The following is a 15,407-nucleotide window of genomic DNA, read 5'->3' as shown; positions in this document are numbered from 1 at the left end:
ACCAAACCCCAGCCCTTCCCTTCCTACCTCCACATGCTGTTCTTAGACCAAATATTAAAGTGTCCCTGGAGTTCTTCATGAAAAGAATCCAAGAAAATCTTGGTACAATGTCTTAGAGCCCTTCCATTCACAACATTAGCACAATTCAGCCAAGGACGACTTGAAGGTCATTAGAACAGATCCAAGAGAAAAGGAAAGGACTCAGCTGGCTGCCAAAGACTGTGTGACTGCTCTTAGAGCAAGAGGTATCTCCTGTACAGGCTTAAACACACACAGCTTACCTAAAATGATACCATCACTCTACATTACATTCTATTTAATAACTTTATCCCCTGCACAACAGCTTAACAGCACAGAACAATTTGTTACTTGTTCACAGAGACTTTCTGTGGATTCCACAGGATTTTCTGTAGGTTTTGCAATGAATTCACTGCCTGCATAACATTTTCTTTCATCACAGAGAAGATACAGCCCTGTTAGAAGTCAGGTGAGTTTATCCTGCATTCTCCTGCCCATCAAGCAGAACTCATGATAAGCTGATGGAGACAATATCTACATGGAAAATACTGACACATTAGCCAGCACAGGTAGTTCCCTGATCTAGGCAAATCTCAGTTTAACCCCTGTTGAAGCAAACCCCTGGAATAAATCCAGACGTCACCTTTGCCAGCAAGGATTTACACCAGTGAACAGAATATAACTCACCTGTTTTTAATACCCCAGTGAAAGCAAGACCTAGGAGTCACAAACCAGTGCAGAAGCCTTGTGCAGTGCAGTCACTTCCCAGCTGCAACTTCTAAGGATATCAGCTGCAGGGGTGAATTTATGACAGGGCACTTGTCCCCTAACTGAACTCATCCCCACAGCCCACCCAAGCTGCCTTTTCTTGTCACCAAACTGCCTTTTCTCCTTGGGGATCCCAGCTGCAACTTCTAAGGATATCAGCTGCAGGGGTGAATTTATGACAGGGCACTTGTCCCCTAACTGATCTCATCCCCACAGCCCACCCAAGCCTTGGGTCACCAAACTGCCTTTTCTCCTTGGGGGCAACTCCTCTGCCTCTCTGCTGCTGAGATCTCACTGCTTGTGACAGATAAATAAATGCACTTTCATTCTAAGGCTATTAACCACAGGTGCAGGCACACATGGGCATAACCAAAGCACATCAGTTCTCTTACCTGAGCCATTTCTGCCTTCAGGATGGTTTTGTGAAAGGTATTCTCCAAAAGCCCTCGCCGCTCTGTGTCCCAGCATCAGCAGGCAGCCAAGGAGAGAAAGAAAGAGATTTGAGATGCTTAAAGGCCAAGGAAAGAAGGAACAGCTCAACACCAACACACTGCTGTGTTCCTGCAGCTGCCATTCCCTCAGCCTCAGGTGACACCCCTGGAAATCCATTGCCAGAACAAGAGGCTTCCTCATTCCACACCAGGATTCCAGTGGTTCTGGTGGAACACCAGTGTTCCCCTGGCCAAGCTGGGAAACAGAGCTGGACCAGAGGTCCAGGACTCATTTAGGCTCTAGATTCTCTGTTATAAAACAGAACTGAAATGCACCTGCATGCAATCTGTGATGCACACAGGAACTGGCTCACTGTCTCCAGCCCCCCTGAGTTAAGCCCCTCCTGGCACCCCAGGATTGAGGCATCTCCACCCCAGAGCCAACCACCACTCCAAGCTCCTACAGGTCCTGAAAGCTCTCAGCTGGGAGCTATCACAGCTCAGATGGGGATGTTAATGCCCATTTTACCTACCTGAACCTTAAATTCTCAAGCCCCAGCTATGTCACCATTTGGATTACTGGACAAGCTTATTTGAGAGACACCCACAACCTCCCACAAAAGCAGTTCCTGCTTCTCTGGTGGATTCCAGTCCTGTGGATGACCGAAATTTTAATGGAATATATTGAGAATCAAGCAAGCAGGGTGAGCTCAACCCTTATCACACATCCAGGCCTATGTAAGAGAGCAAACCTATGAATATTCCAACCAGGGAAGAGCTTTCTGCTTGCAACTCACACAGGAAAGGAATCCTTGGTCAAGGCATGGAACACAGCAACCTCCAGACTCCAACTGCCAGGGCATTTGTTATGTCCTGGTGCTGTGATTGCTCTCCTGTACCTAACAGACCTGTGACTCAAGAGAGACAATACTAGAGCCAGGTCTTCCCCAGCCAACCGTTTTCCCCAGGTTTGTAGAACAATCTCTCCAAGGTCTGTAGCTGAGCTGCCACTGGGCAGGCCAGGGTAGAGACTGGCAAAGAGGGAGGTGAAACAGCCACCCACCTCCTTGGCAAGCCAAGCCAAGCCAAGAAATCCAGAGCTGAGCACCCTCAGCCCTCAAGCACATCAGCATCTCCTGGGGAAGGACAAGATTTGCTGCAACAGAGAAGACTCTCCACACCAAGGCATCACATCCACTCTTCTCCTCCTTCAGAGGTGCACAGCCTCAGAACATCCTCTCCAGCTTAAGCTGCTACAAAAGGCTCATAATGACCATTAGATATCCAAGTGGAAAATGGCTTTGACCTCCAAAACCACCTTCTGCTTTGCATATCCCAGCTTGTGCAGCCAGGATGTTCCCCACTGCTTTTATGCACCACCTCCCAGAGGAGAAAAGGTTAACAAGGCTCCAATGCACTTCCCAGAGTGACTCGGGCTGGAAGGAGTGGGCAGTCCATTTGTCTTCCACAGCCAGCAACAGAGGATCAATATGAACAATGAAGAAAGAGTAATTTAATCTCTCCGGGACTAAATTTCAGCACAGTCAAATGCAAAATGCTGCTTTGGAGCAGCACAGCTGGAGCTGTGCAAGAAGAAAGATTGAAGCTTCTGCATCTTTTCAGACTAACAGACAAGGCTGAGGTTTTCCCTGTTTTTGGATTCTTACAGGTCCAGTTCCAGGCTGTACCTTTAGACACTGGCTTGGGGTGGCAGCTGCCCAAACTGTCCTCCTCAGTGCCTAACACCCCCAGAGATGGTCACAAGGAGACTGTGTCACACAGGGAGCTCTACAATCAGCCCACGATCCCCACTGTGAAGAGCAAAGGGGTGACCATCGTGGTTCACCCATCCAGGAGGACAAGCACCTCATGGATGTTCCTGGCACCCTCAACCTTTCTGCCCAGGCCAAAAGCAGGACTTGACAAATGCAACACAAATGCAAAGTTGGGAACTGCAGTGTGGCTGCTTCAGGGGAGTGGGTGAGTCAAAATCCCTGGAAGTGGGGATGTGGCACTTGGGACATAGTTTAATGGTAAATGTGGCAGGGTTTGGTTTGCAGTTGGACTCATTGACCTTGGAGGTCTTTTCTAACCTTAACAGTTCTATGATTTTAACATTAGGCTACTCAGCTGCAAGAACATTCATGAGCTGCTCCTGTATTCCATCTCAGAGGTGGTTAAAGCTCAGCCAAAGCTATGGCTGATCCTGCACACCACTGGCAACAGCACAGCTTTCATAAGATGGCTGGGCATGAGATTCCAAGATCTCTTCCCCCAAAACTTCTGGGACTCCAAGACTTCCCATAGAAATGTGTGCCTTTGTGAGGCATCACCAACACCATTCACAAACAGGGCACACAGGCAATCATTGGGAAAAACTCTGAGGCTTCTCTTTTGCATCAGCAGTCATTACATGTAGAAAAAGTAATAGCAAGCAAGTTTTCAGGTAAATTATCAGTGAGAGAACATGGTGATTTATACAAAAAATGCTGAAATATGATGATAAATCTGTAACTAGTTCAAAAGCTCCACGAGCTCCAAATTCATCTGTCATTGTCTCCATTCACCTCTTTGCCAATGTCTGGAGCTGTTTTGTGTGTCTGAAAACCTGAACCAACGCTTCACCTTTGGCTTGCAAACCACAGGCTCAAAAACTAGTACAAAGCATTTCCTAAGACCAAAATTGATAACTAGTTAAGACAGAGCCAGAGAAGCACTGCTGCCCTCCAGCCCAGTGTAGTCCATGGTGAAAACAGTGTCACTCAGTAAGAGCTCAAGCTGGAAGGTGCTGCAGTGTCTCTGACCTCCCTCTTGTCTCCTTAGGCAAAGGAAGGAGACGGTACAATCCCAGGTGCCAGAGCTCCTAGAGATCAGGTCATACACAGAGATCAGGCCATACCCAGAGCTCTTGTGTGGGTCAGAAACAAGCTGGGCACTGCTCAAAAGCATTGCTCCCTGCAGCTCTGTCCTGGCCATTCCACCCCACGCCTCTCAGACCCTTCAGGCCAAGCCAAGAGCAAACAAACATGGACACATGGGCACAGCTCCCCAGCCCCAGTGAACACAGCACAGTGTGCAACGGTGGGTTTCCAGCCAATTACACCCGAAACTCCACGCTAATTATTCTGCCTATTATCTCAGTGGTTCCCTTCTACATTCCCACTTCCCCAGTGCCATCAGCTTCTCCTTGGCCGTGCCTCAGCGGATCTCCCGCAGATGTCTGCAAGTGTCCTTTGCCAAGGGGACTCTGATGGCCACACTTGCTGCGAATGGCTACTTGCCCCTTGCCAAGCCTTTTGTGCTCATTCCCTGCCCACACAGCCATCCCAGCTCACCAGCACTCTCCTGGATCGTTATTGTGCCATTGCTCTGCTCCCCTTGGCTACCCATCGGCTTGATCAAAGTAAAGCCAGAGCACAATTCAAACAGATGGTTGCTGTTCTATTCTTTTCTCTCTCTTTTATCTACTACCACAAGTCACACAATCAGACTTTTCTCTCAGCTCAGCTCTGCCTCCTCTGTCACTGCCAATGGAGTTCAAGCCCCCTCACACCACTGGGCAGCACTGGACACAAACCCCTTTAACTGGGTTCTGAGCAGAGACACCTTGGGATAGTTTAACTGGCAACAGATGAAACAGAAAACTTGTTTCACATAAATGAGATGAATACAAGGTGCCTTACAGCTCCATGGGCCAGTGAGCTATAACCCTGAGTGTATGACACTGCAAAAGCTGCATACCAATGAGCAGGTAGCACTGAGAGGTGATCAGCTGATGACAGGACAAGTTTAGCCCTGACTCATTTGGAGCGAGGTTTTCATTCTAGTGGCAGAGCAGACCTGCATGTCACACAGTCAGCACAGCTTGATTTAACAAATGGACATCAAGCAAGGACCGGGGCTCTAGCACACTGTGCTGCTAAGTCTAACCAGCACAGACAAGCCTCAGAAAACACCAGCATTTCCTCCAGCATTCCATCAGAATGGCTCCAGGGAGGGAAGGAGGGATGGGGCAGCACAACACAGGCAGCAAAGGCAGCTGCCCTTCTGGGGGCATTTTCCAGTACTCACTGTGCCTCAGATGTCAGAGCTGGGCTCGGGGCTGGAAGAGAACTGTGAAGAGGCACAGACAGTCTAGACAGAGATTTGCTCGAAGGAGCAAAGCCGCCAAATAACAAAGATCTCAATTACAATGTAATAAGCACAGAATGGCCTTCATGTCTCTGAAATAATCACATCAACAGGATAAAAGGGGCCTTGATGCACACAAGCAGCCATGAGAAACTGATGCACATAAATTTATCCACCAAACTGACACTTAGAGAGTGAAGAAATGCAGATTGAAACGCTCAGAGATACAGAAAAGACCTCAGATAACTCCATTTAGCAGCAAGCTAAGCAAAACCTGGACTATTCAGGAGTATTACACAGAAAAAATAAAGAACACCCACCACCTTCTCATGCTTCTTCAGAAGTAATGCCCAGAGAAGTTGCAGCAGGAATCTGTTGTGACAGCATCTGACAGTGCTGCATCTCAGGCATACAGGAGAGAAGAGACCTGCATCATCAGGACCCACATCCTCCTACAGCAGCAATCCTGCTCTTGTCACCGAGCAGAGAAGGGAACACCTCCAGCACAGCCACAGTTAACAGCTCAGTCATTAAAGACTGGTGACACCTACGTTATTTAAGCCTAATAGTAACAATACCCTGACAAAAATTAGTTTTCTAAAATATCTATGTAGAGAAATGGTAGCTGGAAAATTTTAATTTTAAAATTCTCACATTCAGTAAAGGGAGACTGGACATCAGCAATGGGTCTTACAGATCCCACAGTATTGGAGCAATTTATGATCATGAAGTTTGGACAGGAGAAGAGAGGAAGAGCAGCAGAAGTTAAAAGAAAAAGGCAATCAGAGACAGTTCATACTTCCAGTAATTCACAAGCATTAAAGAAGAATCTAGACTCCATGAAGAACCCCAAGCTAAGCCAAAAATCACTCACGCAGCAAGAAGCCTGGGATAAGGTACATGGTCACTTACCTCTGCATTTCATCAATGAAAAATCCACCCTTTCAATAATGCTGTGTTCAAAGCCACTCTTCATCCCTCTCTAGGCAGGAAGAGAGGGAGTGAGACCAAATTCTTACCCCTTTGTGGGCTATCCTGGACTAGATGCCAAGGTAATGGAACTGGGCAAGACAAACCACACTGTCAATACAAATATTTCCTGTGCTAAAGACTGCAAGAAAAGATGGTTCTGGAACACCCAGCAAAAGCCTCATGTCTGCTTGCTCTCACCATCACGCTCTCCCAAAGAACAGCTGTAGGCCAGCACAATTCTAAGCAGAGCTGCAGGAAAACATCTGCTTTATTGCCTCATTTGGGGTGCCAGTGTTTTCCTGTAGGTGTCAAGGGACCAAGACCCCTTTCTGAAGGGCTTTGGTTCATCTGCGCCCTTGGAAAAGTTCTGAGGAAGCCAAGGAGCACAAGTCAGACAGGCACAGGCAGGGCCCTGGAGAGGCTGTCAGCGGAGGGGCAGCACCAAGGTCACCGCTCAAGGACAACTGCGTCAGCCCTGCCTTCAGCACTGGGGCCCAGGAGCTGCAGGGCAATAAAAGCACACACAGGGAGGGAACAGCCCCTCCTGACAGGGAGACCTCACATGCAAGCCCTTCAGAGGTGATCAGAGCAGCAGCACCGAGCACAGCCCTGCCCGGGCGTGCAGGAGAAGACGACCACAGAGAACAAACTCAGCAGCCTTGTGGGTGCTCTCCACAGAGCAATTGTGTCCTTAGTTTGTAAGAAACTACTTAAAAGACCCAGCACACACAAGCTGCGTGGCGCTTAATTAATGCTCCTGGGACGTGAAACTCCCCTGAGTGGCTCTGCAGAGATTTTAATTTAACAATCTAGGGAGCCTGCACCTCCTGCCTGGATCCCATTACTCACACCAGCAAACAAGCCCTGCTTCTTGCTCAGTAAAACAGTCAAGTGTGCACGCACACTCTAGCCACACACAAGAAATACACGCCATGGTCACTTGGACTTGCAGCAGAATTCCAGGAGATGATTTTTCTCTCTAAAGAGAAGTCATGACAAACATGAACAGGACAGAGCCCAGAAGATGCAGAGAAGCAATCCCAGGATCCCCCAGCTGCCTACACCCACAGGGCACATGACCATTGCAGCAGTGCTACCCACACAGGTGACCCAAGTGCCCAGCCCTCCTGGGGTGGACAGAACAGTCTCTCTGTAGCCTTACCCAGTGTCCTACAGAGTCCTTGCTGTAGATGAGGATGAGGGAGATACACGGAGGAGAACCCAGGGCAGAGCAGAGGAGCTGTGGGTGATGTGCTCCAGGAAACCTTCCAGCAGGTGGGTCATTGCTGCTGCAGGAATCCCAAGCATGACAGAGCTCACGGGAGCAGGGACTGAGCTGTGCCTGGAGCGGCAGGATGGAGGCACATGGACAGCACCTGTCACCACCAGCACCTTCTCCACACAAAGAGGCTCTGCAGGGACCCCCTCGGCAAGTTCGCCGACCTCCTCAAATGATTTTTGGATCAGGAATTTCTAGCATGGGCATCAATAGGGAGACACATAAAAGCACCTGTCCTGTGCCATGGTCTATGTGACCAGACACTTCTCAAGGGCATTATGTCCCCCAACCCAAACCCACCCATAACTTTTCTGGTCAAACCACCTTACTTCACAGAGACACCACACAGCTCCCGCAAACCTGTACCTGCAACTTGTCAGCAGGTGTGGAGCAAACCAGAACCCCCGAGGCACCTCCTGGACCCCACAGCTGATGGAACCTGAGCAGCATCTGCCCACCCTGGTGTAGGCTAACAAGTCATTACATTCAAAACACATTAGTCGCTCCCAAACACCCACACTACCATTTGAAACCCTACCAATTACTGAGTGTGTTGTTTGTGTGACTGCCTAATCCCACTCCCAGAACTCCATCGCTGCACTTATGGTGCTTTACGTGTCATTTCTGTATATGCACCTGGCTGACATCACCACAAAGAATCCCACTTCCAAATCTCTGAATGCCACAGAAAGCATTCATGTTTTCATTACTGGTTATGGGCAGGGTGCAACAAAACGTGGGGAGAAGTTGCAGGCTCTGCCTGGAGAGCTTTCCCTCGAGATACTCCAGAGTTTGAAGGATGGGTTTCTTTACAACTCAAACAGATGGCAAGGTACAAGCTTTGCATCTCTTCACTTCAAGCCTTAAGACTTCTCTTTCCTCTGAGCACAGCAGAGATGCCGTAATGCTGAGTTACAGAGAGAGGTGACTGAGATCTTTCAGCAACATGGACTGAGTCCTACACATGACTCCAGCTTATTCTAATGCAATTTTGTCTAACAACACAAAGGAGGCGTTATATAATGCAGTTGAAAAGTTTAATTTCTCCCAATTCTTCCCCAGCAGCAAAGAGCCAGTCTAGCTGAAGCAGAGATAGTGACAGACCTACTCCCTGGCACAGCTGTGCTGAAGGAGCAGCTAAAAAGCTGCGCCAATGCCCCCAAACAGTCACCGGGTGACTGCTGTGACACTTGCACTGCAGCGTGGGAGAAGGGTCCTTTCATTTGGGAAAGGGCACTAAGGCAAAGCTCATCTTTGACAGCTTTTTTAACCTAAGTACCACTAAGCAGCAATGCTTGATACTGAAAAGCACTGGGATCAGGCAGTGCGCGAAATACTACGTTGCAGGACAAGCAATATAAAACCAGAACAGGCACAATATAGAACCCAAACCCCTAACTGGTCCATGTAGTGGCTTGGGACGCTGCTCGGGAGGGCAGACACAGTGGGTGCAGATTTTCACAGAGCAGTTTTTCCATTCAGAGGAGCGAGACCCCTTGAAGGAGGCTGCTGACTTTGCCCGCGGACACGCACACGGCATTTCAGCAGAGGAGAAACCGCCGGGCACACTGACCGCACTTCCGAATTCCCGAAGATTGTAAAGCTCCATCCCTGACAAATCCACTTCTGACACGCTCTTTGCCAACCCAGCAAATAAAGCCCAGCGGGTGCTGTGGCCGGGCCGATGGCGGGGACGCCTCTGGAGAGAAGTCACCCCTCGAGAGGCTGCGGGTCCGGGGCTGCAAGGGCAGCACGGCCAGCAGCGAGTGCGTGGCTGGTCTGGGGGGATCGGGCAGCCAGCGACAGGGACCCGCCGGCAGCTGCCACTCCCCAGCCCGGGATGGCCCTGGGCACAAGCCCCGGTAGTGCCCGCACCGGTACCTGGGCTCGTCCCGAGGGTCTCGGGGCTCCCCCCAGCCCGGCACGACCCCCGAGGCGGCCGGGGGCGAGCAGGGCGCCGGCACCGCGGGGCCCCCCGAGGCACCGCCCGCCGCGCCCCGGGCACCCACCTCACTTTGGCCGCCACGGACGACATGGCCTCGTTCCTGAGCGTCTTCCTTTTGGACACGGCTGTGCCCATATTCGCGCGGGGGGTCGCGGCCGGGGGAGCGCTCATCGCCGGGCCCCGCGGCTGCCCATGCCGGGGCGCGCCGGCCCCGGCCCGCGCTGCGCTCCGCCGCGGCCGCTGCCGCCCCATTGACTGCGGCAGGAGGCAGAGAGGGAGGGAGAGAAGGAGGGACGAGCCCGCCCCGCCGCCCAGGAAGCGCCGCTATATTTGGCCAGCGGCACCTCCTCCGCCCGCCTGACATCATGGCCGGGGAGGGGGCGCCGGCCCCGCCTCAGGCGCCGCGCGGGGCGGCGGGACCCCAGCACGGGGCGTGTGGGGCTGCAGCGGGAGGAGGGAAAGGACAGGGACACCTCAGGGGGCTGCAGCTCCTCCCGAGGGGCTGCTCCCATCTCTGCTCTGGGACAGGGACAGGAGCCAGGGCACGGCTGGGGCTGGGCCAGGGCAGCTCAGGCTGAGATCAGGGCAAGGCTCTTCCCCCAGAGGGTGCTGGCACTGCCCAGGCTCCCCAGGGAATGGGCACGGCCCCGAGGCTGCCAGAGCTCCAGGAGCCTTTGGCCAGCGCTGCCAGGGATGCCCAGGGTGGGGTTTTGGGGGGTCTGGGCAGGGACAGGAGTTTAACTGGGTGATCCCTGTGGGTCAATTCCAGCTCGGGATACTCTGTGGTTCCGCGGTTCTACTGAGGGGAACACCCAGCCAGCAGCCGTCAGACCCGGCTGCAAGGGGAGGCCCGGGAGTATCTCCCTCCAGGCTCCTGTCAGGAAGCAGGCGTGCAACCTGCAAAAAAATCAGTCATTCTGACACAAAACTGCACCCTGCCTTTGACAGATCAGCTGAAATGTTTCACACACGGTTTATTTTCCACAGCAGGGCAGCTGCATCCCTCTGCACGTGGGGTGGACACGGTCATGAAGATTGGATTTTGGACACGACAGCTCTGTAGAATTGACACAAACACCACTGTCTTTGTCCCCTGAGCAGGTCACTGCTCCCCACTGCTGTCCCAGAGCAGCAGCACAGCCCTTGCCAGTGACGAGGCAGCGGAGCCATGAGGGAGAGATGGGTGTTCAGAAACCTCCTCGTGCCCAGTGTCACCTGCCAGAGCAAACACCTGCCTTGAGATCACCGAGTGCTTAAAACAAACCCAACAGAAGGAGCTGATCAACCAGGCAGCCCAGCCTTAGAGGATTTTCAATCCACACAGTCACAGAACTGCTTGTGTTGGAAAGAACCTTCATAGATCACTTACTCTATCCTTGCCATGAGCAGGGACACCTTCCACTGTCCCAGGCTGCTCCAAGCCCTGTCCAGCCTGGCCTTGGACACATCCAGGGGCAGCCACAGCTGCTCTGGGCACCCTGTGCCAGGGCCTGCCCACCCTCATCATAAAAAAATTTTGTCCTGTTACACAGTTTAATCTATTCCTTTGCCTCTTATCCTGGCCCTGATAAAAATTCTCCCACCATCTTCCTTATAATCTTCCTTTCAATATACAAAGGCTGGAAGAAGGTCTCCCCAGAGCTTTTTCTTCTCCATCTGAACACTCGCAACCCCTCCAGCCTTTCTTCACAGCAGAGGGGTTCCAGTCTCCAGATCAATTTCAGGGGTGTAGGTTTCAATCCCTAGGCTGTTTGGGAAAATGTTTTTCCTTGGGAAAGTATTTTATAATTCTACTATCAGGGTACCTGAGTGAGTGGGGCAGCAAATTCTTATATATTATTCACAATACATAACATACAGAAAAAGTACTTGGATTGTCCCCCTGACTCTGCAGTGCAGGAACCCCAGGAACTCAGAGCCACTCATTCAATAATATTGGACAGAGGGGTAGAAGTTTTATAGATAATTAAAATTCCTACAGGCTTTGTGAAAAGAGGCAGCTGAAGGAGGGAGTGACAGGCACACCTTGTCCTGTCTGTAGCTGAGGAAGGGCTGTAGAATAGCTCATGTTTCACTGTCCTTCAGAGACCCTGCATGAAGACAACAAAAGTTGGGGGAAAGCTTCAATCCTCTCTCTCAACAAACTCCAAAGTAAAATCTGCAAGAAAATATAATAGTATTTGAACAAATTAAGTCTGTTCAGTCTATTAATCTACCCATTGAAAAATAAAGTAATTTCTGTAGAGAGAGGAAAAACGATGAAGGCACCCAATTCCCCTGATCTCTGTGGACACAAGGAGCAGGGTACAAATACCTCACCAAGCAGAATTTTATCACAATCTGAACAATTCACTATGAATAACAAATTTTCAGAGCTGTATCTCTGCTGAGGCTCAAGCTGTGAGCAGAAAAAGTGACATGTGTGCACAATAAAGACATGGAAATACTTAACAAATAAGGTCAGTTTGTGTTTCCCAACCCTTTCCCCCCATATGTAAACTAGATGGGGGAAATGTTCTTTATTTCTATGTTTAAATATTTTGCCATTTGAGGCAAATGCTATTCTTTAAAAAGAACTCACCCTCCAAACTAACAGGCAGGTCTGCTCTATCCATGAACACAATTCCCACCAGATCTACCTGGAAGCACCCCAAAGTTGCTCACAGTGACATTTTTCATGTACAAAACAAAACCCAACCTCAATATATTGGATTTTTTTTTGCCAATTATGACTCCGATTAAATTTCTACTCATGACTTCTCCCTGCCCTGGTTTTTGTTGTACAGTCATGTCACGAAAGAGTTCCTACAACAGAAAAGGAGAAAAAAATCCATCTGTTTTGAATGAGCAACTGAAAAAAATTCACTTGTAGAGAACTGGAGCCATGCAAGCAGTTACAGTCTCCATGAAGCTGTGCCCAGTGCTATCAATTCCCAGAATTAAAAAGCATCCAGATGGATGCCTCCATGTTCATCCCGTGGTCAGACTGCTCTTACTTGTGCTTCTTGGAGCTGCCTCGAACTCTCCCTTGCCCCTCCCCAGCAAGGTCTCCCTCTTTGAGGCTGGGGAGGGTCCAGCCAGAGCAGGGCTCACTTTGGGGACTGCTCAGGGCTTGGCCCACTGGGTTTTGAACACCTCCAAGGATGGAGATGCAAACCATGCTCTGGTCCATGTCCCAGGGCTGCACCACTCTCACAGGGAAAGATTCCCATAGATCCCCTGGGAATTTTCTGTGTTGGGCTGTGTGCCCTGGAGAAGCACCCAGCCCCTTGACTCCCCCCCAGGAGCCCATCCCTGCAGATTCCCCTCTTGATTTTGCTTCTTCCCTGCCATCCTTTAGGGTTTCCTCCCTGCCATTGGGTTTATCCCAGGCATTTAGGGTCTGGGTTACCCCAGAGGAGGAGGCAGCCAGAGGGCCCTTTACAGCTGGAGAGATGTCTTTGCTTGGTGCTAGGAAAAAAGCCAGGCGAGCCAGGCAGACAGTTCCCACAGCTTCTCCATGGCAACAGGGCCTCCAGACATGCACACAGGCAAACGGGGGCTGGGAGCCTCACAGCCCCTCCACCCGAGCCCCAAACCTCCACTCACGGAGCTCTCACCCCAAAACACCTTCCAAAATAACCGCAGCTGGCCAGAGGAGCGTTCCCTCCTTCCACCGGGGAAGGTGCAATGCCCTGAAGCCCAAGCCAGGCAAAGTCCATCCCAACCAGCTATGGGTTTTGTCCGGAGAAATGCATCACACTTGAAAATCTGGTGTCTCTGCATCCTGTCAAACCAAACAGCACATCTCTGTCCGGTAGAAAACCCAGAACCTCAAACCTATTAGGTCTAGGTCTCAGGTCAGATTCTGACACTCAGACTTTAAGGAACCATTCTTTTTATGTTTATAAAAGTAATTTTTGTCTAAACGAGCAAAAACTGTGTATCCTGACAATTTAAATACAAAAAAGGAGAAATAAGGCAAGCCAAAACGAGTCACAGCAGCAACCTGCAAAAGGGAGAGGCAAACAATAATAAATACTTCTTCAAGCACGTCAAGCTGGAGAGTCAGAAGTTGGCTATGGTGCAAGAGAAGCATTTGTAGGAGATAAGGTCAGAACAGAAAAACAATGAATATTTTGCATCTGTAGTCAGTGAGAAAAGGCTTGGAGACGTTCCTGTGCCAAAAGTCATCTTTATATGGACGTGGCATTGGATTTGGCTCATGTTCAAGTGTCAGCAGGAGAAGTTGAGGAATAAATAGCCAAACTAGAGAGTGCAAATGCACCAGGCTGAGATGGTTCACCTAAGTGCCCAGTGAGAGCTCAGAGGTGAAACAGTTTAATTACTCAGTTGTAGCATGTAATCACTGTGTGTAACAGCCTCACTGTCTGAGAGCTTCAAGGTGACAAATGCAAAGGGTTTGGGGTTAAGACAGACCCTGAAGGCTGAGGTTCCCCCCTGAGCAAAGTGAAATTGTCACTAAGAATCTCATTAGTGCAGAGTTGGATACATTTGAAGTACTGGGAAGAAAAGAAAGTTGATTTTCCTGGAAAAATGAATGCTTGACGAACGTATTACAGTTCTTTAGAGGGGTTGATAAGTGTGAGGTGTAGTCTGCTTGGGTTTCCAAAAGGTCTGTCACACGAGTTTCTTACAGGAATGCAGCTACCATGAGATTAACAGAAAATACATGAAATAGATAAATACCTGGTTAAAACTTTCCCAAAGAGCAGCTCTCAATAGGCAAGCTCCTAAATAGAGGGAGGACTGGAAAGGAGCCCCACAGGGACCTGGGCAGGGCTCTGCTCACTTCAGCATATTCAGAATAATCTTGAAAATTAACTGGGGAAAAAAAAAAGGAGGGACAAAGCTTGCAGCTGATGTTAAGGCATTCAGGGTCATAAATACACGAGACACTGAAGAATTATACAAAGACCTCGTGATAGTGAATAACTAAGCAAGAGATTCAGGACATCCAGAGGAGATAATTACAAAGATAAAGACAGGATGAAAACAATCCCAACTCCTTAAGCACTGGGCTCTGCACTGATCTTTATCCTCAGAAATAGTCTCTTTTTCTCCCAGGTTCAGTTGAATATCATCCTGCCCAACCCAGCTCCATCTGTGCCTCATGCTGGCTCCTGGCTTTGGTGGAACTACAAACCCGAGAGAAGGGAAGGGACTCAGCAGTGTGGTAAGCAAAAAACCAGGATGAAGGGGGGTGTTTAATGGCCCATATGAGATGACTGCAGTTCCTGTGGTCCAAATTGAGACCAGGACTGTTTGTGGTCCCTGCAGAGAACGCAGTCAGTCACCCAGGGAAGGACAGAGTACCAGGGCCAGCAGTGCCAAGGGAGGTGTGGGACCCCTAGACATTTCCCAAGGCTCACATAACCACAACTTAAGCCAAGGTGCAGGTGCTTCCCCAGGAACATGACACAGAATTGGCACAGACAGGACAGGGCAGGGATGTTTTTTAGCCCCCTGCCCTCTGCTCCCATTTCTCTGCACAAAAAAACTGGCCTGAGTGTGTTCATACTGAAGGGGCAAAGCACAAGAGTGAAAAGAGAAGACAAACTGATGTGCCCACTGTCATTAAACACTCTGCCCCAGTTAAGCTCTTTTGACAAGCCACAGCAGCCCTGAGAGCTGGTGGTAAACCTACAGCACTGAGGAGCTGATGGGGTTTATTCACACAGCACCGGAATAGACTTTGAGGACAGTGGTTATGGCCAAGTGCTTGGGAAGCTCAAGTCTCGTGGGTGCCAGAAGGTCACTCAAATATCACCTCTCCACCTTCCTGCTTGGCCAGTTTAGTCCCTTGGAGATGTTGCTGTTAAATTCATCAAGTCCGAACTTCACTCGAATGAGGAACTGTAAG

At 50.0% G+C, this 15,407-nt stretch overlaps 1 protein-coding gene across 7 annotated transcripts in view; it reads right to left on the bottom strand.

Moving 5' to 3' along the window:
• The window catches only part of NSMF (NMDA receptor synaptonuclear signaling and neuronal migration factor), a 45,227-nt gene extending 35,432 nt beyond the window's left edge, over positions 1 to 9,795 (bottom strand). For all 7 annotated transcript variants that reach the window (XM_039720202.1, XM_039720206.1, XM_039720204.1 and 4 more), the window contains exons 1-2: positions 9,609 to 9,795; positions 1,179 to 1,240 (exon numbers count right to left, since the gene is read on the bottom strand). In XM_039720202.1, coding sequence (XP_039576136.1) covers positions 1,179 to 1,240; positions 9,609 to 9,715 — 169 coding nt within the window. In that variant the 5' untranslated portion in view covers positions 9,716 to 9,795. The remainder of the gene's footprint in view (positions 1 to 1,178; positions 1,241 to 9,608) is intronic.
• Positions 9,796 to 15,407: the final 5,612 nt, after the last annotated feature.

The sequence above is a fragment of the Passer montanus genome, unplaced genomic scaffold (assembly GCF_014805655.1).
Source record: "Passer montanus isolate IOZ18808 unplaced genomic scaffold, ASM1480565v1 scaffold43, whole genome shotgun sequence".
NCBI classification, from domain to species: domain Eukaryota; kingdom Metazoa; phylum Chordata; class Aves; order Passeriformes; family Passeridae; genus Passer; species Passer montanus.
The sequence above is the reverse complement of the archived record's forward strand: the minus strand, read 5'-3'. Positions and strand labels throughout refer to the sequence as shown.